The sequence below is a fragment of the Condylura cristata genome, unplaced genomic scaffold (genome assembly GCF_000260355.1).
Source record: "Condylura cristata isolate star-nosed mole 26May11 unplaced genomic scaffold, ConCri1.0 scaffold00036, whole genome shotgun sequence".
Taxonomy (NCBI): domain Eukaryota; kingdom Metazoa; phylum Chordata; class Mammalia; order Eulipotyphla; family Talpidae; genus Condylura; species Condylura cristata.
In genome coordinates this window covers 3,020,193-3,046,845 of record NW_004567137.1, presented here as the reverse complement: position 1 = coordinate 3,046,845, position 26,653 = coordinate 3,020,193, and the positions used below count along the sequence as shown (strand labels likewise).

The following is a 26,653-nucleotide window of genomic DNA, read 5'->3' as shown; positions in this document are numbered from 1 at the left end:
CTAAAAGATTTCAAAGAAATAATTAATGTTTAAGTCCAATTCCCCTAACCACATTATATTTTAAAATAATGTGCAGTTTCTAAAAATAAATAAATAATATTCTGCAGTTTCTAGCACTGTCTTGCTGAATGATTCATTCATTTTGCAGTGACAGAACGCCTAGTATGTGCCAGGTGCTGTTCTTGGCACTGGGGATACGGAAGACAGAGATGAACACTGTCACTCACAATGTGGGGAAAGGTAAGGCTGTAGGGTTGACCATATGGGAAGAACACAAACAAAGTAAATAAATTATTAAGAGCATCTTGAAAAGTGACAGATGCCATAGGAAAGAAGCTCATCTGCTCCTTCAGAGTGGGTGGTCAGGCAGGGCTCCTTAGGGTAGTGGTAACTGAGGGGAACACAAAGACCAGAAAAATCCAGACCCAGAAAGCACTGAGATTGGAAGATCCCAGGTACAGTAACTAGCAAATGTAAACATCTCTGAGAACAGCTTCAAAGGGGTAAAGATCAGAGTGGGCAGAGAGGTAGGAAGAAAAAAAAGTACTAGTCTTATCCTATAGGGCACTGAACATCACAGAAACAATTTGGACTTTATTCTAAATCTTAAAGTAAAATGCAAGCAAAAAAAACTCAAATAAGATAATGACAAAAAATAAATAAATACCAGAAAATATATCTAATGATGACTATGCTCCCTTTTGGGAGAAGGGTAAGATTTATGTTCCCTTTTGAAAAGAGAACAAGATTCTCTCTCCCTGATGATCTCTTTTCAACATCCAAGAAGTAGTTATTATTCCCCTTAAGTTTGATAATTGGTCTTCTCAAGATTAACTGACATTGATATAATTTACCAGGCACTTTATATTATCTCACTGAAATCTTACAGCAATCATAGGAAGTTAAGTGTTATGCTGACACAGGAGGAAACTGAGCCCGAAGAGATTAAGTAACAGAATTAAGGTCACAGAATGAAAGCCAATGCCCTGAATCAGTATATAGTTGACATCTCATTATACATATATTACCCTACAGTTTGTATTTTATTTTGGAATACATCTGAACGTTTAACAACTTCCTGTGTTCATTTTTACTCTTCCTATCCTGTCTTTCTAAGAACTGGTTAGGGCTGCAACAAATGACACAGAAAACAAATCATCCATTTGTGGTAACCAAAATAAAATAAAGCACTTGTGATTCTGAAACATGAATACAATCTTGGAAATTCTATCAATTCTCCAGTTTCTCTTTTTATTGATAAAAACAATTTCTAGTTAGCATTCTTAAGTGTCTTCCTATTGACACGGTCAAATTCTGCAGCACTGTAGTATACATACACTAATACACATAACAAGTCACTTAGGTTGTGCCTCTAAGGAACTGTGGTGCTCAAGACAAGCTTCTTCTCTTTACTTGAATTTCTGCATGACCACCACGGCAGGAATAAATAAGGCTGAAATTCAGATGAACATTTATGGATGACAGCCAACTTTCCTTGGCTAGTAAGAGTTCCTAATGGTCAGTATCTGTTCCATAGGGGCTATTATATATTTTGAATACCACCCCAGTAATTACAGCACCTACTTCAGAGGACCATTGTGAAGTTAGTACATGGGAGGCATTCTCTCATACCAGATGCAGGGAAGCGCTCCACAATTTTCACTGTTGTTGGCCCCAGTTAAATGCATGTAATGTACTAATCCCAAGGGGAGTTCTACACAGTATATACACAGTATATTTTTAAAGCAGTAGACAAACTGTTCTATGTCAAATGCATAACAAATTCATATATAGAACAATATATTCAGGCAATTAGGCACATCCCCCTACCACAATTTTGCTTTTACTTTACAAACTCACCAGCTTTTTGAAAGGAAATATATCATACATTATTCTACAATATTCCATAGATGATTCTACTGAGCAAGTCCACAGTGATTTAGATATAGGGGCCAAGGGGATGATTCCTTGGGTCCTATTCTTCACCAGCATATCAAACTCAACATGCTGTCTGCAAGACTCTGCCATGTAAGGGCAGTGATCCACAACAAATACTGTTTTATGAGATTCCGAAAAGATCTTCATCTTGTTTCAAGCTGTAAGGGAAAAAACATTTTAGCCAAGTGTCTTACATGTAACATTTAATAGTTTAAATTACTTCTAATTAGTGCATCTTTTCCTCAAAAACTGGTAGTGAAAATGACTAATCAGTCTTCAAAGAACTGCATCTAACAAAGGGCAAGATTTAATGAGGTTATGATGAGAAAGTATCAATTCAATGAGTAAGCTACATCAGAGCAGCTCACTCTACCTGACACAGGCAAAATTACAGTTCATACATGTTGGTTTGCTTTTAAATAACTTAAACTGTCAAAAGAAAACATTTTCACATATAAATGTATCTGACTCCCTTACATAATAAACAACATATACTCTTCAAATACTTTTAATAGTCCTTGCTAGTAGACATAAATAAACCCCCAAACGAAGCCAAGATGCCACTTTTGGGCTGCCCCCCCAAAGCCTCAAGGCTTCTGAAAAGGTGAGGACAGAAAGGATTCACAGGAAAGAGGATCGACAGCAAAAGGAAAAGCCCACTATTTAATAAAGAATAGCCCCATTAGGATCAGAGCCCCAACTTCATTCTCTCCCTTAGCTTTACAAACATCACCGTCACTTATCATTAGAACACAAAAACTTAGTGCTATCAGCACAGTTTGAAAGATGGAACTTTCAGAACTTTTTTTTTCTATCAAAACTACCTCGCTTGACTAATCAAATCCTATTATTGAATAAATAATCCGCATTCGAAAACCATAAGGTTAGCAGAGCAAAAGTGATCATCGAATGAACTGACTTAATGATCTGGCTACTTCGCTTTCAAACGCATTTTCCCTTCATGCAAAACTTATCTGAGAAACCCAAACACACTCTGCTGAAAGGTGGGGGTGGAAAGTACAAGGTGAGTGGGGAGGGAAGACCTCAGGATCGAGGTTTGCTTACTTTCGTGCAGGGTCCTGCCGTGAAAACGAACAGAGGCTATACCCCACAGCCTCGGGAAGGGGCTGCTGGCTGGGTGGGGAGGGTCAGCGCACAGCCAGGAATGTCTGGTAGCACAGACAGGGCACTACGCTTGCCCCGCTCATCTCCTAACACACCGATGCTCCCAAGGCTTCCTAAATAGTCGAGCGCGCGCGCGTGCGCGTGCACACACACGCACAGACTGGGGCTCGCGCGTGCGCAGAGCGCTCACGACGGCCGCGCCAAGCTGCCCTTCCCCCTCGGCAGTCCGGACGCCCAGATCGCTGAAGAGGAAGAGGGCGGAGCCTAAAAAAAAATCCTCCGATCCTCAAGATTTTCTACCCGCTGAATTTTCCCAGTCACCCAATGGCAAGATTGATCCGGGAGACTCGAGGGCCGCACGGCCTAAACCAACCGTGGTCCCCTAGCGCCAGGCCCTCCCACCCGCGCTCCCGTTCTCCCGTTCTCGATCTCTCCACACTAGGCGGCTTCCTACTGGCAAAAGTCGCGAGATCTGAGAACAGACGAGCGAGAGCCTGAACGCGCCTCAATGGGGAGGGGTCGAGGAGGGAACCGCCTCTACCGCTCGCGCATGTCAGCCAGGGGCGGCCGGTGGCTCAGTGAGGGCCGCCTCCGCGGTTAAAAGAGGAGGGAAGTCTCGCGAGGTTGGGGTGCCAGGGGAGGTCCGGAGGCGGCAAAGGAGGTGTTTCCCGGCCCGGAATGGGGCTGAGCCGCGCTGACTCCCCCAGCCGTTCCTCCGCTGCCGCTGCCGGCTTCTGCCTCTGCCCGCTGAAAAGCTGAGGGGCGTCTTCTCCTTTGGGTAGCGAGGTCCCGTTCGCGGAGCCACGGCTGACGGCTGCGAGGCACAGAAGCCAGAGTAAGTGACTGACCTGGGACCCGCGCCCTAGGCGAGTCGGGGGCTTTCTGCCCCAGGCCACCCCCCCGACCCCTAATCCCGCCCGTAGCTGCTCTTTCCCGGACGCGGGTGCAGAAAGTTTCACAGAAAACCCTCTTCCCTGTGGCCCCGACCAAAGCACCTGTTTTCTTGCACCCTGCCCCACTGAGCTCAGCCTTGAAGGCTGTCCCTTTGGATTGGGGAGCTGGACGGGCATCCCCTGTTACCCTGAAACTGCCCCCCAAGCCTTGCTGCCCTCTTCCCAGGGTCTTTACGCAGGCCCGTACCCTCTTGTAACCTCCCTGCGAGGAGGTTCACTTGCTGCCTTCTTTCAGTAGCCCAGCACGGACTCTGGTACCTCAGTCCACCCTGCTTCCCAAAGTGGAAATCTAAGGGTCATTCGTGATCCTGCCGTCCACTCGCACTGCAGCTGTTCTTTGGCCGGAATTATGGCATCTTCCCACTTTTCCCAGCTGGCTTCTCCACCATCTTCGCTTCATACAGTTTGTCTGAAATACAAGCATATAGCTATCACTCCTTTTCTTAAACATTTTCAAGAACCGGAAGGCTGAGAGAATTAATTAAGTCCTCTTTCTTCAGCATATCATTCAAGATCTTTTTCTCTCTGCCCCAATCCAGTCTTCCCTTTTCATCTCATCTTGCCTCTCCTCCAAAAGTCTTAACAATCTCTCATTCAGATTGTTTTTCCCCCAAACGTTTGAAACTTCCATAGTTGTGTGCCTTTGTGCTGTTCCTTCTAGATATGTTTGTTTTGTACCCACCACTTGAGATTCTCTTCATAGATCCGTTGTCTTCTCAGACTCCCCAGATGACACTGATATTTTCACTGTCTTTCCAAAGCACTTGAAACAGTTCTGCTGTATAGTTGATTGTGTTATTTATTCGTGTTATCAGTGTCCAGCCAATTTGAACTTGAGTTTGCAATCATGTCTTACTCATCTTTGTCACAAAAGCTAGTCCAGTGTAGTAGTGTGCTCTATTTCAGACGTGTGTGTACACATATATTTATAATGTAATTCTGGTGAGATCTTAAAATCAAAATTTCAGAGCCAAGAGACTCCTGACCTTTGTATACTCTTTAATGAGAAGACATTGTACTTTCAGTATTTGGTAAGACTATGCAAAACGGTAAAAACAAACAAAAAAACCCACTTTTAGTGATTTTTTTGGTATTTTACTATATTTGCCTACTGTGAAAAGAAGTGGGATGCATGTTTGTTAGGAATGTTTTAGATTGTGTCACAAGGTTGGTCAATGTACATCTGTACCACTCTTTCAAGAACTCTTGGCCCATACTTTAGAAATAACTGATTTAAATTAGCTTAGTTTCTACTTGATTTTCCATACCTTTTTGATCATAGATGTATCTGCGACTTTTATTTATTCACAATTCGTAAAAAATATTACTTTGTAATACTCATTCTTGCAATTAAAAAATTTCATTTTTTCCCGTAAGGTGACTTCGTAGTCCTTCATTTTAAAGACAGTGAAAATGTTCTATGCTTTCAGATTTAGTGATCTGTCTATAGAGGTGCTTAATTTTCTATGTAATTCTTTCTTAATCTCTTTAGATTGTTTCTACAAAAGCCATAGCTATGCTTTCTATTTTCTATTTCCTCATGTGTCAGTTAATCTAGTTAACATTAGAGGCATCTGTCTCAACAATCCAGTAAAATTTTTTTATTAAATTGTTAGTGTTTAAAGACACATGCATTGTATAGCAATGGTCACAGCATTTTTGTATAGATTCAGCTATAGGTTGGTGGATTTGTAACAAACACAGGGAAAGAATTACTGAATTTCTTTACATTTTTCTTAACCCAACTCTAAAACTAAACAGCTGGCAGTTGCTGTCTTGGGTGGGTGGTGGTTTCTCTTTTATCAGCAACAGAATGTTCTGAACCTTCTGCCAGGAGTCTGACTGTGAATGTCTTTGGGTGGTAAAGTGGGCGAGAGTGTGGCTAATGCTGGGGTTGGTAGGGAGGGAAACCTACTTTTAAATTTTTTCACCTGTAATTCATACCTACCTATAGAAAGTAATGTAACTGCACTGTCACTAGCTTAAAGTAAAAAGTACAAAAATGGGGAGATAACCAAGATGAATTTAAATTTTTTTTTTTTTTAATTTAAAACTTGTTAAGGGAATGTGGAAAATAATCTTCCTCCCACTCCATACCAGCCAAAAAAAGTAAAAAGTACAATTTTTTTTAAGGGTGGCAAGATAAAATGCATTTTTAAAAATATTTAAACTTTTTTGTGGTTTCACATACAGGAAATGAACAGGCAGAGTGTCAGAAAATGCACCACTGTTTTTCTAGAAGTATTAACATTGAAATACCTGCTGCTTATAGTTCCTTTCTCTGAATAGGTATGCTTTTACATATAGTCACAACACAAATTTAAAATACAGGTCATTCTGATACTAGTATTTGATACTAGTAATTATGCAATTTAGAGAGGGTCTTTTAAAGGGAATGTTGGCACAACGGGTTAAAGCCACCACTGCAAGTTAGGAGTTTGAGCCCCAGCACCAGTTCTATCCCTAGCACCTGAGGTGATCCACATGGCAGGTGACCCACATGGCACAGCACACCTCTTGTCTCCCCTGGTGCTCCCCTCAGCAGTGTACTTGGTCAGTCTGCCTGTTCTGCTCCCCACTCTGTCTCTGGTGAATCCTCTCACTGCCTCTGCACCTGTGGTCTGTAACCCAGTTTTGTATGCATAAATAAATAAATCTTAAAAAAAACAACTTTTCCTTGGTCATCTAATGGTTAGATGGTTAGGATTTGATGTTCTCTCTCTCTCTCTCAAAAAGTCTGTCAGTTAATATTCATTGATCTTAAATTAACCATAGGCTTAATTAAAATTGATGCAGTCTTTTATCAATATTTGAAATGTTACATTTTCATTTACTTTTCCATTTATTTTCTATTGCTGATGGCAATATGATTGAAAATCCTGGTGGTGTTTATAGTAGAGTCAGGAGATTTGCTGTTTTTTCCACCCAAGGACACAAGAGACTGAGATGGTTTTTATATAAGTAAAAGCAAATAGGACCTTGGGGATCAAGGCCATCTTGGCTCCTGAGTAGAATATTAAACCAGAGATCGGAAGTTCTATTTCTGGTACTAGCTTGCCTCCTTCCTTGGTGAATGGTGCTGTCATTTAGCTTCTTACCTCGGGTGTATTTCCTTACTGACGTAATGGGAGTAATACTTGTCCTGTTGCCCAAAAGACAAGGTAAAGTAATATTCATTCCTCAAGTTCAGTATCTACCAATAGTTTGAGTTAATTTAAATTATTACCTAGAAATTTATTTTTACTCCAGAGTGTTCTAAAGTTAAAGGTCATCTGAGTTAGGTTGGAAAGAAGGTTAAGAATAGGAAAGACAATTTTGAAAAATAAGAAAAAAATGATTTGCCCTTTTAGATAGCACGAGTGTTTTTACAGCTGTAACTGTTGAAAGCAGGTGATATTGATGTAGAGATAAACCCAGAGATGTAATAGCATAAAGACATGCCCATTCATTTATTAAAAAGCACAACAAATGTGGCTTTAAAGTTCAATGGGGGTAAAATAAGTAATAAGTCATCCCCAGGAGAAAATATAATTAGATAACTTCCTTAACACCATCCATGCAAGTAAACATCAGGTGAATTAAAGACAAAGGCAACACCTTGGGGCCAAGGAATGATTTTTGTTGTTGTAAGGTAATACATTATAAAATTGACTTTTTTATGGAGTACCGTTGTGCTGCCCCATTGCTGAACAGCCACTGATCTCTTTCCTGTCATAATAGTTTTATCCTTTAATAGTGCCAGATAAATGGAAACATGTAACTTCTTGAGATTCTATTCTTTCAGCAAAATGCCTTTGAGAGTTATCTGTGTTGTTTGTATCAATACTAATTTTCTACTGTTGTAGGAACTGCATTTTGTTTATCTACTTCTTTCTCTATGGTAAATTACACAGAAGTGGTATTACCAGGTCATATGGTAGCTGTGTCTTTAATATAGTAGGAAACTGCCAGGCTATTTCCTAAGTAGCCGTATCCTTTGGCATTCTTATCAGCATTCTTGAGTTTCAGTTGTTCTACATCCTTACTAACTCTTGGTTTATCATTTTAGACATTTTAATAGAGTGCAATACCAAACTCATCATGATTTTAATTGCATTTCTTTATTGGCTGTTGATGTTGGATTTGTCATGGGCTTATTTGCCATTTATATCTTTATGGTTAAGTGTTAAAGTCCTCTGCTCAATTTTTGGACCATTTCCTTACTGTTAGTTTTAAGAGTTTTGTATGTACTATAACTTTAAGTCCTTTATCAGATATGCAATTGCAAATACTTTCTCCTACTTTGTACCTTCTCTTTTCAGACTGTCTTAAAAGCTTCTTTCCCAGAGCAAAAGTTTCTAATTTTGATGAAATCCAGTTTATTACATTTTTCTCTTACGAATCAAGCTTTTGGTACATATCTAAAACATATGTGCTCAACCCAGATCACAAGGTTTTCTCCTTTTTTTTTCTTGTGGAAATGTTCATTACTTTTCATTTACATTTAGGTCTACGTCCATTATGAATTGGTTTTTATGTAAGCCAATTAATTTTTTGACATGTAGCTGTCCAGTTTACTGTCATTTTTTTGTTGAAATAAATTGACTTAGCTCCTTTGATTTATTTGCCTTTGTACTTTGTTAAAAACAAATCAGTTAACCATGGTTCTGTGGCTATGCTGGACTCCCCCATTCTGGCTGATTAGTAAACCTTAAAATTTGGTAGTGTGGTTTCCCAACTTTGTTTTCAGAATTGTATTGACTGTCCTAATTTGTTTGTATTTCTCTAGAAGTTTTAAAATTAATTTTATAATTTCTACAAAAAATTCTGTACTTGACTGGAAATTGCATTAAAAACAGCAGATCATTTGTGGATAACTGGTAGCCCTACTAGGGTGAAACTTAACCATCTATTAGCATGGTACATTTCTCCATTTATTCAGGCTCACTTTGGTTTATTATACTAGCATTGTAATTATTGGTGTATGTACCCTGACCATAATTTTTTAACTATTACAAACATATTTTTTACAATTTGGTTCCATTTGTTCATTGCTAGATGAATATATAAAAATGATCGACTTTTGTATATTCAACCTGTATCCCATGGCTTTGTAAAGTCTCATATAAGTTGAAAGAGTTCTTTTGTGGATGTTTGGAGAATTTCAACATGGACAGCATGTTGACTGTGAATAAGATCTGTTTTCTTTCTTTTCCAATCTGTATGCCTTTTATTTCCATTTCTTGCCTGATTGTGCCAGTATGGTGTTAGTTAAATATGTGTGATGATTGGGGACCTCCTTGCCTTGTTTCTGTTTTAGAGCAAAAACAGTCTGTAAATATGGTATTCCCTGTAGTTATTTTGGAAATGCCCTATCTCAGTAAGGGACATCTTTATTTCTGGTTTACAGAGAATTTTTGATATGAAAGAATGTTGAGGTTTTTTCACATGATCAATTGATTTTAAATTGAAACAGCCTTGAATTCTGGGATAAAATCTATTTAGTTATGTGTAGTCGTATTTCACTGAATTTTAGTCTGATGTTTTCATATTTAAGTTCATGACGATTAGCTGTGGCTTTTCTTTTTTTTTTTTTTGGTCTGTTTTTCTGCTATTGGTGTCAGTAATCCTGGCATCATTTTATGAGTTTGGAAGTATTCTGTTTTCTCAAAGAGATAATGTAACTTGCTTTTTTTTTTTTTTTTCTTTATAGGTTTGGTAGAATATACTATTAAAGCCTGCTGAGTAGATTTTATTGAATTGTAGTGAATTAGAAATTGACAGTGATTATTATTTGTTTGATATCCTTTTTAGGTCTCCTCATTCTTTTTTGGTTATTATTGGTGGTGGTGGGCAGGTTTGCTGGAGGTCTGGCAGTTTTATCTTCTTTTTCAAAGAAGTAACTTTTGATTTAAAAGTTAATCTGTGTTGCTTTCTTATTTCAAGATCACTGATTTCTTCTCTTTTACTGCTTCTATTTTTTTATTTACTTTGGATTTAATTTGTTTTTTTCAGAAAATTGAGGCTTAGAGAATTGATTTATCTTTCTAATTCCTATATATAAGCATTTTTTTTAAAGATTTATTTATTTATTCATACAGAGCTAGGGTACAGGCCAGAGATGCGGAGGGTGAGAGGATTCACCAGGGACAGAGCAGGGAGCAGAACAGGCAGATTGACAAAGTACACTGCTGAGGGGAGCAGCGGGCGTGTCAGGAGAGGTCTGCCTCGCCATGTGGATCTCCTCCAGAGCAGGCAGGGATCGAACTCATGAGGAAGTGGCTTAAGCTTCTTAGTGCTGTGCTTTAACCCACTGCGCCACCAGGGACGGCCCTATATAAGCATTTAATCACAGAAATTTCCTTCAAAGAACTGTATTACATACATAGCAAAATTTTGATTCTTGAATCTTCTTACTTTTATCAAAATGTTTTCTGATTTCCAAAAATGACTTCCTTTTTGGTTCATTTATTACTCTTTATTAATGTGGCCAGATTTTTTTTAAGCTTTATTTATTTGTGCATACAGAACTGAGGAATAGGCCAGAGGTGCAGGGGTGGTGAGAGGATTCACCAGAATGGGAAGCAGAACAGACAGAGCGTCTAAATACACTGCTGAAGGGAACAACGGGCGGGTCAGGAGAGGTCTGCCGCGCCATGTGGGTCACCTTCTGGCCAGGGATCGAACTGGTGCTGCAGTGGCTTTAGCTTCTTAGTGCTGCATTTACCAGCCTTGCCAGCAGGGAGGACCCAAACGCCAGATGTTTTAACAATTTCTTTGTTACTTATTTTGGTTTGATTCCATTATGGTCAAAGAATACAATGCTCAAAGAACTGTGTGGTTGCAGTTCTTTTAAATTTTAGGAATGGTTTTATTCCTTACTTTACCTTTATAATTTTTTCAGATTAATTTATTTACAAATAAGGCATGCACTAGGCCATGCATTCTGCTCTCCAGGAAAGTTTCCCATCTGTGTTTAATATTATTGTTAATCTTTTCTTACTGGATTGAGATGTTTACAGAGTTGTTAGTGTTCAATTGAAATTTTACCTTCTGTTATCTGGAAGCCATTCTAATTGTGTCAGTTCTTGAACTCATGAATTTTTAAAGATTTATTTGTATTTATTTGTGCATAGAAGAACTAGGGTGTAGGCCAGAGGTGCCTGGGGGTGAGAGAATTAACCAGAGACAAAATGGGGAGCAGAACAGGTAGATCTACTAAAATACACAGCTGAGGGGAGCAGTAGGTAAAACAGGAGAGGTCTGGTGCCCCACGTGGGTCAGCTACATGGCCACAGATTGAACTCATGCTGCAGTGACTGATGATAGATAGCTTGATAGCATGAAGACTTTAACCTCTACTCCACCATGGAGACTTTAACCTCTACTCTTTAGCTATGGAGATTTACTGTATAGAGTAAATTAAGTTTAAGATCTAGAATTAACTCTGGAGATAGTTGAGGCCTGTGATTGCTCAAGGAGGCGAAGCCTTAGCTATTGAATAAAGGCATAGCATTTAATAACCAGTGATCTTTGATGCTGTGTTGTCATCCTAATGTTTGCAGGACACAGTTTAACCTCTTCATATTTTAAAAAGAAATGGTTTATGGTTATCTAGAAAGATGCTGTCTAGATTCAGGATTCTGTTACAAATAATTGGTTGATGTCTGCAGATTCTTTTTGTCCAGAGGATTTTTTTTTTCATGGAGGAGGTAACTTCTTGAATTCTACAGTGTCGTCATTCTTATATTAGATCACCTAACATCTCATCACATATAGGAAGGAGTCTTAGAACATTTTAGTTGGAAACATCCTAGTTACTAAATTTGGAGATGTTTTAATGTATAAGGAAATTCTTCTGATAGTAGTTTTAACAATTTTATAGTTTAGGACCTAGTATTGTTTGGGATTCCTTGTATTTGTGACTGAAATTCTACTAAGCCAAGGTAAACTTTTCCTCTGGAAACTTTGACAATTTTCACTTGACTTTCAATTTTTTCTTCCTTTCACCATCAATTACATCCTGTCAGTTTTACTCTAATAAAAGTTTTCACTTTTATTTTTGTGAAATAACAGGTCATTTTGTTGCTCTTTCTCCTTCCCCCACCATTTATTTATTTATTTGTTTTATTTTATTTTATTTTACCAATGACTAAAATTGTATTCTGAAGGATCTGGTATCTATAGAATTAGGATTAATGAGAGCATAGTGACATCCATGTAAATAAGAACATTTTGTTACTGTCCATGTGCAGTTTTTAGATAGGTCCCCTTGAAAGTTCAGAGAAAGGACATACAGTAGATACTGTGGTTGCCTTGGAGCATCTAGAACCTTTGGTGTTTTAGCCATTGTGGGACTTTGACTCCACTAGTGCTTATAATTTTCAAGTATCCTTATCTAAACTTCTACAGTTTTAGGAGACAACTCTTGTGTTTTATCTAGACATCAGAAATATGTTCATTTCCAGCTTGTTTAATTCTTACAGCTTCCTGGGACTGTCTGATCATATGTCAAATATTTTCTAAATGGACAGTTTTCTTGCTTAATTTATTTTCATTAAATATTCAGGTTTGTGCCAGTATCTAGTAACAGGCTAATATATTCTTTGCTTCAGCTGTTGGATAGAACCAAGAATACTACTTTATTTTTTGAAGTCTGTTTTTTTTTTTTATCTTTATTTAGTTGTAGTTTTGACTCTTTGTTATGTATAACCTTACATGCAAACCTACTAAAACTGATGTATTGCTGGCGGGAAAAGCAATAAGGGACTAACATGATGGCACATGGGTGAATTGGTGGTGGAAATTCTGTGGGAACTATAACTGATGTAAAATTTATACAAATAAAGAAATTGTTTATCAATAAATAAATAGTTTCTCTGAAAAAAAGTTTTAAAATGCTGATGTGTTGTACTTTCCTCTAGTTTTCTTTTAATGTTACACAGTTGTATTACTTAAATCTTCTTTTTGACCTTGCTGCTTTTTTCTCTATCTGAAGGACTAACAATTGAAGTCATTGATAAGATCTATAGCCCAGTGCAATTGTATCTAGCAAATATCTGTCTTCCTCAAGCTGGAGTTTTAATTTAACTTGGAGTTTGGAGTATTAATTTAACTTCCATAGATCTGGCTTATGACCTTGTAACTTTAGTGTGATTTTAATATTTGAAAAACCCAGAGGGAAGGGTGGCTCCCATAGAAGACAGAAAAATTCAAGGATGGTTAAGTATCAGAAAGTTAATTTTTTTTGAGATTATTTAAAAACTAATGTTTTATTTTACAGATCTAGCATATGAAATAAAAGAGATGTTGACTGTTAATTCATTTGTTGTCTCCTAATTTTATGAACCCCTCAAATATTTATTGATTTTTAACATGTTAAAAGTTTCTCATAATGGTCAGTGTCATTCTAAACCAGCTTCGCCCCCCCCCCTTTTTACTAAGGGAAGTGCAAGATTTAGGATCGTAATGCAACTTTATGTAAAAAGCAGACTTTCCTTCAGAAGGTGGGTACCTTGACATAGCATGACACATAGAGACCACTTGGCTGATACTGTGAGTCTGTGGGGGGGGGGGCATGGTCCTTAGAGACCTGACAGTCATTGACCTAAGTACGGAGTAATCAAGTGACCTTTCCTACAATACGAGGTAGGGAGTACGCTCAAAAGTGCACAATTCTTATACAGTATTAGTTGTATTAAATGGATGTATACTGTTTCCCACCATAAATTCAGGGTGTTTTAAATACATTCTGAGTATGTCTGCAAATAATTTATATATGTTCTAACTTTTTTGAGTATTATAAATTCACTTTCAGTTTGTGCCATCCTCACTGAAGCAAAACTGTGTCTTAGATGCATTCTCTCTCCAGACTGACCAATCCTGTAGAAAAATATAATTGAGAAAGCTTATATGTTACGAGGAAACTAAGATAAGATGACATGCTGGCTTTGTTTTGAGTCTTGATTTTAATGTTATTTATAGGTATTCCTTTAGAAATGAGTTGCACAATTGAGAAGGCACTTGCTGATGCCAAAGCTCTTGTGGAAAGATTGAAAGACCATGATGAGGCAGCAGAGTCTCTGATCGAGCAAACCACAGCTCTCAACAAGCGGGTAGAAGCCATGAAGCAGGTTCGAGCTTTTCCTTTTTTTCGATGATGCCATTTAAAAATGTGCTTGATTGCACATTCTTACTTAATTGGTATTCAATTTTATTTCATTGTTCTCTAAATTTTTCAAGTAGCTTGACTTGTTTCTGTTTTTGTTGTTTTTTTTTTCTTTCTTAGAAAATATCTTGTCATGGATAATATTTATATATGTAAATATATTTTCTAAAACTTGAAAACTTGCTCACACTTTTCTGACAGATACATATTTGAATTTAGAAAGTATATAAATTTATTGGGTCTTGATTCAGCTAATATCTTTTACAATATAGACATGTATTTAGCGCTGTCTCCTATTTTTATAGGGTAAAATATATTTTTTTCTTTACAGAAAGGCTTAGGTAATGATATTTAACAACAAATTAGTTTTGAAAACAATGCAGGACTATAAATGGTTATACCTTGTGTACTTAACTTCATTTGCATTTGTGTTCTTTTCATTTAATGCTGCCAGTTAAAGAAGAGAGGAAAAGGCTTCACTTGTTCTCCCCACCCTTATGTATAAGAACTTTCCAGTGGACCATGAAATGTAGCTGTTTTAATTCCTCTTCTGATAAAACTTTTCAATTCTGAGTGTTATAAACTCTCTGATACGTGATGGAAATCACGTTCTACTTTCTTGAAACTCAACTTTTGAAAGGAAGTAACTCTGGGATACTGCTTTTGGCACATTCAGAAATAATGAAACAAATGTACAGTGTTTTTAACTGTCACCCTGAGCAGATTTTATACCTCCCTCCCTATCTAGCTTGACTTATAACAAATATTTTAATGTGGAGTTGTTAAAAAGTCTTTACCACACCATCACTATTGGGATAGTTTGACAACCAAATTACAAGCCAGGAATGTTATAATGAATAATATTTATGATGCTAAATGGCTTATTTTGAAATGCCTTTAAAATAAAGGTGTATGCAGTTGTAAGGTTAGATTCCATTTATTTGAAATACAATAATTTTGTATTTCCTTTGCAAATACACTTTTGTTATTACTGAAATATAATTCACATATCATAAATTTACCATTTTGAGCAGTACAGTGATCAACCTTTTATTCACATCCTATACAGCCATAATCACTATCTAGTTCTCAAACATTTCCATTATTTTGAAAGCCCATTTCCAATAGCTGTCACTCCTGGCTCCTGCTTCTCCTGGACCCTGATAACCACCCACCTGTGTATAGAATTGTGTATTTTGGACATTTCATATGAATGGAATCATATAATATGTTGTAGTATGTTTTAGTAACTTTCACTTCTCTTGATAAGTAATATTTCATTATATAGATGCAGAACATTTTGTTTATTCATCTGTTAGTTCATATTGGATTGTTTCAACTCACTGGTTTTATGAATAATACTGCAACAAAATCTGTGTACAAGGTTTTGTGTGGACATATATTTTCAGTTCCATTGGAAATATATCTAGGAATGGAATTGATAGGTGGTACAATTTTGAAGACCTGTAGACTGTTTTCCAAAACAGCTATACCATTTTACATTCTAAATCCACAATCTATGAGAATTACAATGTCTGCAACATTTGGTATTACTTGTTTTTTTAATACATTCATCCTAGTGATTGTGAAGTGGTATCTTACTAGATATTGAATTTCGCTGAGACAATAAAGCATTTCTTCAGATGCTTATTGACCATTTGTATATTTTCTTTAGAGAAATGGGTCTTTAAGGCCTTTTGCCTGTTTTCCCCCCTCTAATTTTATTGGTATATATTTGAGATAGAAGAGTTTGTAAGTTTAATGTGTACAATCTGATTATTTAATAGCATGTACATATCATAAAATGGTTACATCAGAGATTAATTTGCATCACTTCTACCTCATCAACTTTCAATATTGCATATAATACAATATTATGTTCCATAGTAACTATGCTGTACATTAGATTTCCAGAACTTCTTTACCCATCTTTTAATTGAGTTAATTTTCATGTTATTCATATTGTTGAATTGCTCTTTATTCTGGAAACCTTGTTACACATGTATGCAGATAGATGTGGACACACTTTTCAAACATTTCTCGCCACATGTTCTTTTTAATCTTTTATTAGTATCAGGAAGAAATTCAAGAACTTAATGAAGTTGCAAGACATCGACCACGATCCACATTAGTTATGGGAATCCAGCAAGAAAACAGACAAATCAGAGAATTACAACAAGAGAACAAAGGCAAGATATACTATTCTATGTATAGCACATCGAAAGAAAACTTCAGTCTACCACTGTACCATTGACTAGAGACCAGTTAATATTTTCAGTTAATATTTTCAAAAGTGGGAAAGCAGCCCACTGAAGCTAATTTTTGACATTAATTTCTTTCTACTTTATAAACTAAGTCCAACTTTTGTTCTTTGTCTTGTCTACTACTATATTCCTTGCTTTGGTATTGTTAGCCTCTTGCCTGAACTTTCCTGACTGGTCTTCTTCTTCCCAATCTTTTTAATCTTTTCCTCTTCCAGTTCATGTTCAACACAGACATTACATAGAATTTTCAAAACCATCCTGTCACATATTTATTCTTTAAGAATTTCTGTTGTTTTCTTATTCATGGATCTTCAAAGTGAATTCCAGGCCTTTTCTGTCTTTCCATAATTCTCTTCTCCATGAAACTTTTGCTCTTGCCATACACTTTCATACCTTCCTCTTCAGATCACCTTTCCTTCATTTTTCAACTCAAGAAATAAAAGTTTACCTGTAATATGCTTTCCCATTTTCTTCTCTCCACAGACTTGTCTTCTTATGTACTTGAGTAGAGCGCCACTCTGCGTTAATACATTGCATTATAATCCTTTATGTATTTGTTTTCTCTCGACTCCAGGTCCACAGCCTTTTAGTATTCCTAATATATAGAGCATTGTTTGATACTTACTTATTGTTCAGTAAATGTTTAAATGATTCTGAAGAAATGGTCTCTTTAAAAAACTAATACACAACTCCATTTGATGTCACTTTTTTTATTTTTAGTAAAGTTTTACTTGCTATTGATTTACTATATTATATAAACTTCAGTTATAAAGCTACTAACTTACATATGTGCATATACTTCACCATACCTACCACCACCTTCAACTACCAAATTGAACTTTCCCTGGTATCCTTAGTTTCTATGTGACTAGCTTTTTATACATCATGTGTTTTTTTTTTAAATACCCTTTATAAATTGCTTTTTAAAATATGAATGTGGAAGAGACTGTTTTGTGCATCTTTAACATATTTGAATTATATGTACTCTTATTCTTGGTAGAATTACGTACATCTCTAGAAGAACACCAGTCTGCCTTGGAAATTATAATGAGCAAGTATCGGGAGCAAATGTTTAGATTGCTAATGGCTAGCAAAAAAGATGATCCGGGTATAATATTGAAGTTGAAAGAGCAGCACTCCAAGGTAATCCATTCTGTAAATACAATTTGAAGTGGAAAAGAGGGATAATAGGTTAAACTTTTAAAAAATCACAGATATTTAACATATCGAACACTTCATCTTCCTTACATCTTTTGGCTATTCTTTTTTTAAATTTTTCTGTTAAGAATCATTTTCTGTTTGATTTATTTTTCTAACTCCCGTTGTTTCCCAGTAGTTTTAATATACCTTTAAAAAATAAAGTTCATTTGGGATGTGAAGGTAAGTCTCTTTGATTCAAAGTTATCTTTATTAGGTTATCTACTTTTAGAAAATATTTTTTTGAACTGTGTATTAACTTCTGTTACAAAAAGAAAAATTGAAATGCTGGAAACTTATTTAAAAATATGAAATCAACTAAATAAGTTTATTTTCTGGATGGATGAGGCTAATTCCTTCAGACTATAAATAATGCTGAATAGAATGGAAAATCTCAGGGTAGGGGAGAAAAAAAGAATCAACCTATTAAAACTTTGCCTTCTCCAACCAAGTAACATCATTTTAGAGACAGACATGTTTTCTGACTAGAAATAGTATTTTTCCTGCTGTCCATCCTACTCATTGTTACCCTCATATATGTTCCTTTTGTTTATGTCCTGTGTTTGCTACAACTGCCGTGAAAGCAATCCTTTCTCATTAATATTTTATATTATACTGAGTTTTTACTGCTGATGTAAAAGTATTAGAAAAGATTTTGGTAACTAAGCTATTATATAGCCTATATTTTCTATAGTGGATAATTTGATACATTGGATGATCATGAACTGTAATGACTAATATTATTTAAGAAAATGTTTATTTTTCCCAATTATTGAAGTAATTGGTTTCTTTAAAATATTTCTTCCATCTTGGTATTTGTAGGTATTTTTTAATTCTTTTAAAATAAAATACTTAGCATACAGCTTTTTGTATAACAATTTGCATATGAAGAAGTAATAGACTACTCTTATGCCAAATAGTAATATAATAAAATAATATATATATGGATTTAATATTACCTAATTATGCTATTGACCTCCTAACCAAAAGGATAACCTTGAATATTTTAATGACAAGCTTTTGAATATAAAATGTACTATTAGTAAGTCATTATATAAAACATTAAATTTAAGTATATAACAGAGTGGGGTTTATTTAGGTACAAAAATTAATTGACTTAAAAATATTGATAAAATATATTGATAATTGTAATCTTGTGAAATTCCAAATGTTCTTTAGGTTTAGTAACCTAAAAAAATACATTTGTTAAGCTGTAAGGAGAAAAATTCTTAGACAAAAACTTTCTGATAATAAAGATACTGCAGCTTTACCAGTTTTTCCAACTGGTAGCATCTATGAGAGAATCAAAAGTTTTTGAAGACACGTTATATTTTGCCATTTAGTAAAGCTGGTTTATTAATTAGCGTGTCTTCAAGTAGCTGTATATCATCTTTTTTCGTTATGAGATTGAATTCTTCATCTTAGTGCTGATCCTTGCCTTCCATAAAATGACTGTTCAGTTGTTTGTTATTAATTCTAACTAATACATATTAATGTTTGTGGTTTTGATTTTTCCCAAAAAGGAGACATTTTCAACACAATTAAATGTTAATACTTGCACTGGTTAGTTATTATTAATAATAAGATGACCCATTGCATAAATTCTGTTACTTCATCATAGGATCTTGCAGTGTAATGGGAAATGCAAACTAAGCTAATGTAAGTTAGGTTATGGTGAATCCTAAAACAGAGACCTGAATTATTACTAGAGGAATATTAATTACTGCCAGGGAAAAGATGATTAGTTCTCATGAGGAGAGTCTGAGAAGGTATCAAGAAAGAAAATCTATCTAAATTCATCTTTTTTTTTTTTTAAGATTTATTTAATTGTGCTTATAGAACTGGGGTACAGGCTAGAGGTGCAGGGGTGGTGAGAGGATTCACCAAAGACAGAGCAGGGAGCAGAGCAGGCAGATCTACAAAGTACACTGCTGAGGGGAGCAGTGGGAGGGTCAGAAGAGGTCTGCCACGCCATGTGGGTCAGCTCCCTGGCTAGGGAGCTTCATTGGCTTGAGAGAACTTCATAATGCAGTGCTTTAACCCCTTCCGCTACCTGTGAGAGCCCTAAATTCATCTTTTAATTATTGATGGGAGGGCTTAATAAACAGAAGTGGTTGAATAGAAAACCTTGTGTGAATAAGGTGCAGAAGTCTGAAATTCCAGATTGTGTTTAGGTGTTGGTGCTCTGATATGCCCAAAATATATGATAACACACATTTGATAATATGATAGCAAGCATTTGATAACACATTTAAGATAATTTAATTACACATGACAAGACGAGACTTTTTGAGACTACTGTGACATAGAATGTTGCCTTCAGCTAGTTTTTGAACACACATTTTAAAAGAAAACAATGAAAAGCTTGATAATTGTTAATTTTCATCTAAATACTAGTTTTCATTATTTTTGAACAGATGCCTTTTTGGAAATCTTAAAAAAACAAACATTTCAAAGTTGGCTAACACGCATGAACTAACACTCATTCAGTTTTTAAATTACGGATAAGGTCCGTATTAACATTATAATGACTCTATACTACAGATTGACATGGTACATCGTAACAGCTCCGAAGGATTCTTCCTTGATGCATCTCGACGCATCCTTGAAGCACCTCAACATGGACTGCAGAGGAGGCACTTGGAAGCAAATCAGAATGTACACTAAATAAAACAGTCAACTTTTGGGGTGTGGCTGGAAGGGGGGCACCATTATAAACAGTTACTTTCACTTTGAAGTTTTCTCCCAAAATCAATCAAATAAATGGCTCACATAATGTTTTCACTAGCCATGCAAAAAATATTCAGTGTATTTTTCTGTCATCAATTCTGTATGTATTATCTATATCATACATAACCTGATAATAGCAGGGCTTAAAAGTTGATGAGGCCAGCATTTCATTTTGTTACTCTTATAGTTAATTCCAAAATTTTAGTTAGCTGTAAAGAGTTAATCACTCTTCTGAACTTCAAAAATATTTTCTTGACAGTAATTTTAATTCAATTTCATAAAAACTTTGACTATTAATGTACTGTTTTAATTCCTACTTTGATAATTTGTAGTTCTTTAGTTTGACTTTACCAAAAAAGTAATCTTTCCTTTCATATGATTTTCACACTCTGCATTATGTCTTAACTGTCTTTTTTAACTTAAGTGTGGTAGGTCTTTATTGACTAAAGTCGAAGTAAAGACTAAACAAATTAGTCACTTCAAGGATCATGTTGCTGCTTTTTTCAGGCAAAATATTGGGTATTACTTCTCATGATGATTCTATTAAGAATACACCTTGACCTGAAAACATGAGTAGTATGTTGTTTTTTTTCCTTTTGAAACAAGTTACCTGCTCCCTGTGTAGTCATTGGTGTGCCATTGGACACCAAGTCTGAGGAAACCATTGGCATTGAAAACTTTTGCTCATTGTCCTTAGTTTGCTACTGCAATTAATCTGTACTTAACTTGCTATTAAGCATTATGTCCCCTTCATTCAGAACATGATAATCTGTACTGATAGCATTTTTGCTACCATAATTTAATCCAGGGATATCCAGTAGAGCTTTCCAAAATGATGGAAATGTTCATCTGTGATCTGTGCTGTCCAGTATGGCAGCCATCAGCTATGTGCTTACTGATCACCTGAAGCATAACCAAGGCGCTGAAATGTTTATTTTTAAAAATGATTTTATTTTAATTAGTTTAGGTTTAACACATTAGTCTTTTGTTTTGCCTCCTTCCTATGTACTACCATTATTAGGTTACCCCATTAAAATAACCTAAGGGTCTACATTTTTGCTACTTAAGAAGATAGTAAATGTTTTCTTTTTTTTTTTTTTAAAGATTATTTATACATACAAAAACTAGGGTACAGGCCAGAGGTATGGGGAATGAGAAGATTCACCAGAAAGAGTGGGCAGTAGAACAGGCAGATCTACTGAAACACTGCTGAGGGAGCAGCAGGTGAGACAGGAGGAGTCTGTCACACCATGTGGGTCACCTCCCTGGCTAGGGATCGAACTCATGCTGCAGTGGCTGTGAATTGCTTCATAGTGCTGAGCTTAACCCATTGTGCCACCAGGGAGGGGCCCTAAATGTATTATTTACTAGAAGTGCTCCCATTTTTTTCCTTCATCATATTTCTTCCATACCTTAGTAATTGTGTAGATTTTAAAAATTATTTAAATACTTTTTACAAATAAAGAGGGCATAAAACTAAGAGAGTTAATGTTTGCTTTTATAATTAAGATTTGGCCTTAATATCATAAAATAACCCTTGATTGCCAGAGAAGAATTATAGGAGCTATTCATAGAAAAAGTGCTTATTCTAAAGATCTGTTGATTTTTTTTGTCTGTGCTTTCATTTGACTGTATGCTCCTTGCAGTTGGGGAAAGTGTGAAACAGGCTTCATTTTCCTACCGGCTTGCATAGTGTCTGGCATATTATACAAAAAAGGATGGCGAGATTGGAATAAACATATGATCTTAGCTATGCCAGACAAATGTGGATTTCTGTTTACTGAAACTGTATTTCAACAATTTTCCAGAAGACAATTTAATATCTTAATACTTAGGAGCAGAACACTTTATTTTATTCAAATTATCTGTTGTGTATCAAACATTAAATAATCGGCAAATACAAAGAAGATACAGTTCCTGCTCACAGGGGAGATTAAGTCTAGAAAAGTTCCAGATTGGTTTGAAACTAATTCTAGGCATGGATAACCCAGAAGAAACTTGTACATCATGAAGACTTAAGGGAAATGTGTCAGCAATTTTTATTTTTCCCATTCTCTGCTCCATAGCACATGTAGGTACAAAAAAGAAAAAGTTGCAGATCATTTGTGGTGCTCTGCTTGCTAGTGTGTTCAGTTGCATTGTGCTCCTTGTCCTCAGTTCCTGTCCTGATTTCAGAAGTGCACTGGCGGCCAGACTGCCGCCTTATCAGTATCTGTTAGATGTTGCCTGCATGTTAAATGGTTGCATAAGAATGTTACATTCACATTCAGTGACCACACAGGTTTTATTAAAAGGAGAGAACTCAGGAAAAAAAAAAACAAACAAAAAAAGAAACAATAAAAGGATTTCACTGATTTTCAGCTTTTCTGTTTTCTTTTCCAGGAACTACAAGCACACGTTGATCAAATAACGGAAATGGCAGCAGTGATGAGGAAGGCCATTGAAATTGATGAGCAACAGGGCTGTAAGGAACAGGAACGCATATTTCAGCTGGAGGTAAGTTTTAGATGCAGCTGTATTTGAAAACTGTCTATAGTAAAATTATGCCAAAAAATACTCTTCTCTGAGGTATTGGTAATGCTTTTTCTTAATCTGGAGACTATGTTTAGGATTGTTAAATACAAGATAATTGATGTAGTATAGGATCAGTAATAACTTATGCCAGTCATTGCAAAATTTGATATTTGGTTTCATACTGCTTTTGTATTTATATTTATTAGGTAAAGATACTTCACCTTAGTAATTTTTAAAAATACCTTCATTCATTAGAGCTCACAATGATGCAGGGAAGAAATTTTAATCCACTAATATTCTTTGAGCATCAGTATTTTTCAGGGTACCATAAAAGCTTTTGTCTCATTCATTGTCCTTTATTTTGTAGTAGCACATACATAAGTCATTGATGAATAATTCCACTCAGTACAAATAATTTTTATGCTTTGTAAGTTTCACTTTGAAGTCATGATGGGAAAATTAGTTATAGAAGACCAAGATAGATTCCTCCTTTTAAACCACAGTGTTTTTTATACCAGGAGTAAGCATACTTTCACTAAAGGGCCTGGTAATACTATTATAGTTTCTAAAATGTTACTCTGTCACTGTAATACCAGAGAGCTGCCCTAAGAAGAAAGACTGGGCTCACATACATTCAGGTAACATTGAGTGTGTGATAATAGGCCACTGAAAATTCCTGTTTTATGCCACTGAAACTTAAAAAAAGTGTAAGATGCACAAAAATATGTAAAAATAAACTATTATAAAATTTTTAAAAACAAGGAAAAAAATTACACCAATTATGGAAGCTCATATAGTGCAGAAATGAGGGGTAAACTGCAACTGTTGACAGTTTAATGGCTTTGGCATATCTGAAAAATGAGTGCTTATGTAAATTTTGTCCCTGTAGTTATAGACAAGTTTTTTATATTTTTATTCAACATTATATGTGGATTTTGTGTGTACCCATTTTAAAGACCCATTGGTTTTCTGTCCAAAAAATAATTCCCCACAATTAGATGTATTAATTAATATATTAAAAAAAAAAAGAGTGTAAGACTTGAATACAGAGTGGTAGACAGTAAGTTATGAAAAGTCATTTTAAGGTATCTGAACTTATACAATAACAAAAGTAGAGGGAATGGGAAAAATATTGTTTGCCGATGCTAGATTTTGTCATTTACTTTCCTTATGAAAAATACCAGCCTACTCAACCATCCTTTATGCCTCAAATTCCAGTGAGGAAAGCAAACCAGATAGCTTGTCTGCATTGCATGCTATCATGAAAAGTAGTGAGTACTAAAATACTAAGCATTTCTAGTCCTAGGGTTGTTCACAGGCTCTCTGAGTGTATATAAATATAATCCTAGATATAATTTTCTTCATGCATACTGTAATTGTAAAATTTAAAAAGGGTACTTCCTGAACTTCCACCTATAGTCACACCTGCTTAAATATACTTTGATGGAAGATGTTGAACATGATTCCTTAAGGAATTAGTGGATTCCAGTTGTCAACAGCATATGTTGTCTGGTACATTTCTGCCTCATATCTTCATGTGTTTGGCTTTCTAGGATATGTGTGTACTCTTGTAGCTCTTCATGTCTGCATCTTTGTTTACCTTCCTAACAGCAAGAAAACAGAGGCTTGAGAGAGATACTTCAAATAACTCGAGAATCATTTTTGAACCTGAGGAAAGATGATGTGTCAGAAAGTACTTCTTTGTCAGCATTAGTGACCAGCGGTGATCTGAGTCTGAGGAAGAGCTGAAGAGCTTCCTGCGGACTCCAGACTTCACTGGGACTGGCCGACGAAGTGAATGAAGGGGCAGAAAACTGTCTCATGCTACACTTTTTCTGTTTTTATTATTATTTTTTTTAATATGTACAGTGTACTGCAATGGCATTTTTGAGAGCAACAAAAAACTGCATAGTTAATTGTCATAGACTTTGTTCCTAAACATACTGAAAAATTAAAACTAAGCCTTACTTTGTTAATTGGCAGACAATTGGAGGTTGGTTTTTGTCATGGGTGGTTACTGAAAATACCAAGCACAGTTAGCAATGTTGTTGGCTTCCTAGATAAAACAAGACTTCCCAGTAAACATTTGAGAATTCATAATATTATTCCTTTTAAAGAGTACAAGTTTAGCTACAGTTTTGTGGATGGAGGGTGCTCACTAAATTTTGCCCTTCTTGTGTTGTGTCAGGGTTAACAAATAACTTATGTACATGAGGCTTCAAGCTTTAATGATTATCTGTACTTTCCCTTTAAATTTTTGTCAAAATTCAGTTTTAAGGACTGCAGAAATATTTTGTATGTACCATAAACAAGAGGTAATCTGAACTAACTTGCCATAATTCTCAGTTAACAATTGTCCATAACTTGTTTAAATATATGAAATGTGATTTCAGGAATGAAAGAGAAGGAATACTGCTTTCTAAGAAAGATCTTATAACAGACATGTAGTAGGTTAAACTACTCTTTTGAAAGGATACATTTTGGTTTTAATAATGAAGATGAGGATTTTTTTCTCTTTTCTGGTTGATCTGTAATGACAGTATGCAGCTTAGCTAACAAAGTTGAAATGTTTGAAATAGAAAATTAGATGTGGTAATTTTGAAGTTGGTAATTCCTCTGTCTCATAGACCCCCTTTTTTTTAAAAAAAAAAAAAAAGTAGTTACTCTTAGGAGATACAGGAAGGTAAATTAAAATCAAAAATTTTTTTCTTAATCTATAATTAAGCTCCAGCTGAACCTCGAGGGCAAAAAGTGTATGAACTTAGAAGTATTTCTATGTTTTTGGTAAAATATCACGTTCTGTATGTAAATTTTTAAGGTCACCAGAAACTGAAATATGCTTTTAACACAATTGAAATTTGAAATTTTTCTTACTTTCTGGTGATTATAGGATAAAAGAGCATCAAATACAATAAAATTTATTCACTTACATTAAATACATATAAAAAAATTAGCACAATAGAATACTTTTGAGTATATAACTTGTTAAGTAACTTACTTCATATGATAACTTTTATGTATAATTTCATATATGGGTAAAATTCAAAACTACTTTTCACTTTAGAATTTTTCTAAGGTAGTGGGGTTGATGGGGCAGACTGGGTAGAAAGGGCTAAAGGCCCAAACATTACATTTCTTTTCTCATTCAGAGGCCTTAATTGATATTTTATAAGTAAATGATAGTTCTTGCTTTACTGTTGTTTTTTTGAGGAAGTATCCCTTAGTTTGATGGCACATTCATCCATATAGTTTCTATCCCAAGTCAGAATTTAAAAATATAAGCCACACCATTAAGTGTGAGGCAAATCATTTAGGGCAGCTTATTATAAAACATTACTTGATAAATAATTATTTTTATAATCAATTGAGTTAATTTATTGTTGGTCTTGTTTGGATGTGATTTTAAGGTCTTGGTGTTTAAAGACACTGTTGTGTAAGTTTTCCAGAACCTTAAAGTTAACCTTAGGTTTAACAGAACCTTAAATTTGTTTCAGATAATATGAACTGTAAAGGAGCCTATTTTATCAATAAAGATGAGTGGTTAAAATTGGTATTGTTTCCAAGTTGAGAACTATACTCATGTTTTTTCCTTACATTTATTTTTAGGGTTTTCTATCTTACAAAACATTTAGTGGTAACTAGTATTTAGTGCAGCTAGTACTTGTAACAACAGCTACTGTCTGTTTCTTGGGAATTGACTAGTAACTTACTGCTGGTCAGGAAAATCTTTTTATTATCTGTAGTGTGTTGAATGGTTTCCTTCCAAAGGTATGTACAGTACCTAA

The 26,653-nt window shown here is 35.4% G+C and overlaps 2 protein-coding genes across 4 annotated transcripts in view; one reads left to right on the top strand and one right to left on the bottom strand.

The window, feature by feature from the left end:
* Positions 1-3,528, bottom strand: part of ASUN (asunder spermatogenesis regulator) — a 41,958-nt gene extending 38,430 nt beyond the window's left edge. The window contains exons 1-2 of one of the 2 annotated variants that reach the window (XM_004693197.1): positions 3,004-3,528; positions 1,861-2,096 (exon numbers count right to left, since the gene is read on the bottom strand). In XM_004693197.1, the coding sequence (XP_004693254.1) occupies positions 1,861-2,085 (225 nt within the window). In that variant the 5' untranslated portion in view covers positions 2,086-2,096; positions 3,004-3,528. The remainder of the gene's footprint in view (positions 1-1,860; positions 2,097-3,003) is intronic. The other variant, XM_012732917.1, reaches the window with a different exon arrangement.
* A 130-nt stretch (positions 3,529-3,658) lies between these two features.
* FGFR1OP2 (FGFR1 oncogene partner 2) lies at positions 3,659-26,419 on the top strand. 2 transcript variants are annotated; one of them, XM_004693195.2, is made up of 7 exons: positions 3,659-3,898; positions 13,980-14,128; positions 16,235-16,352; positions 17,428-17,570; positions 20,169-20,282; positions 22,737-22,850; positions 24,480-26,419. In XM_004693195.2, the coding sequence occupies exons 2-7, from the start codon at positions 13,994-13,996 to the stop codon at positions 24,615-24,617; spliced, it is 762 nt and encodes a 253-aa protein (XP_004693252.1). In that variant the 5' UTR covers positions 3,659-3,898; positions 13,980-13,993; the 3' UTR covers positions 24,618-26,419. The 2 variants fall into 2 exon arrangements, with proteins under 2 accessions (XP_004693252.1, XP_004693253.1); XM_004693196.2 differs by lacking the exon at positions 20,169-20,282 and having other exon boundaries at positions 3,661-3,898.
* The last annotated feature ends 234 nt before the right edge of the window (positions 26,420-26,653 follow it).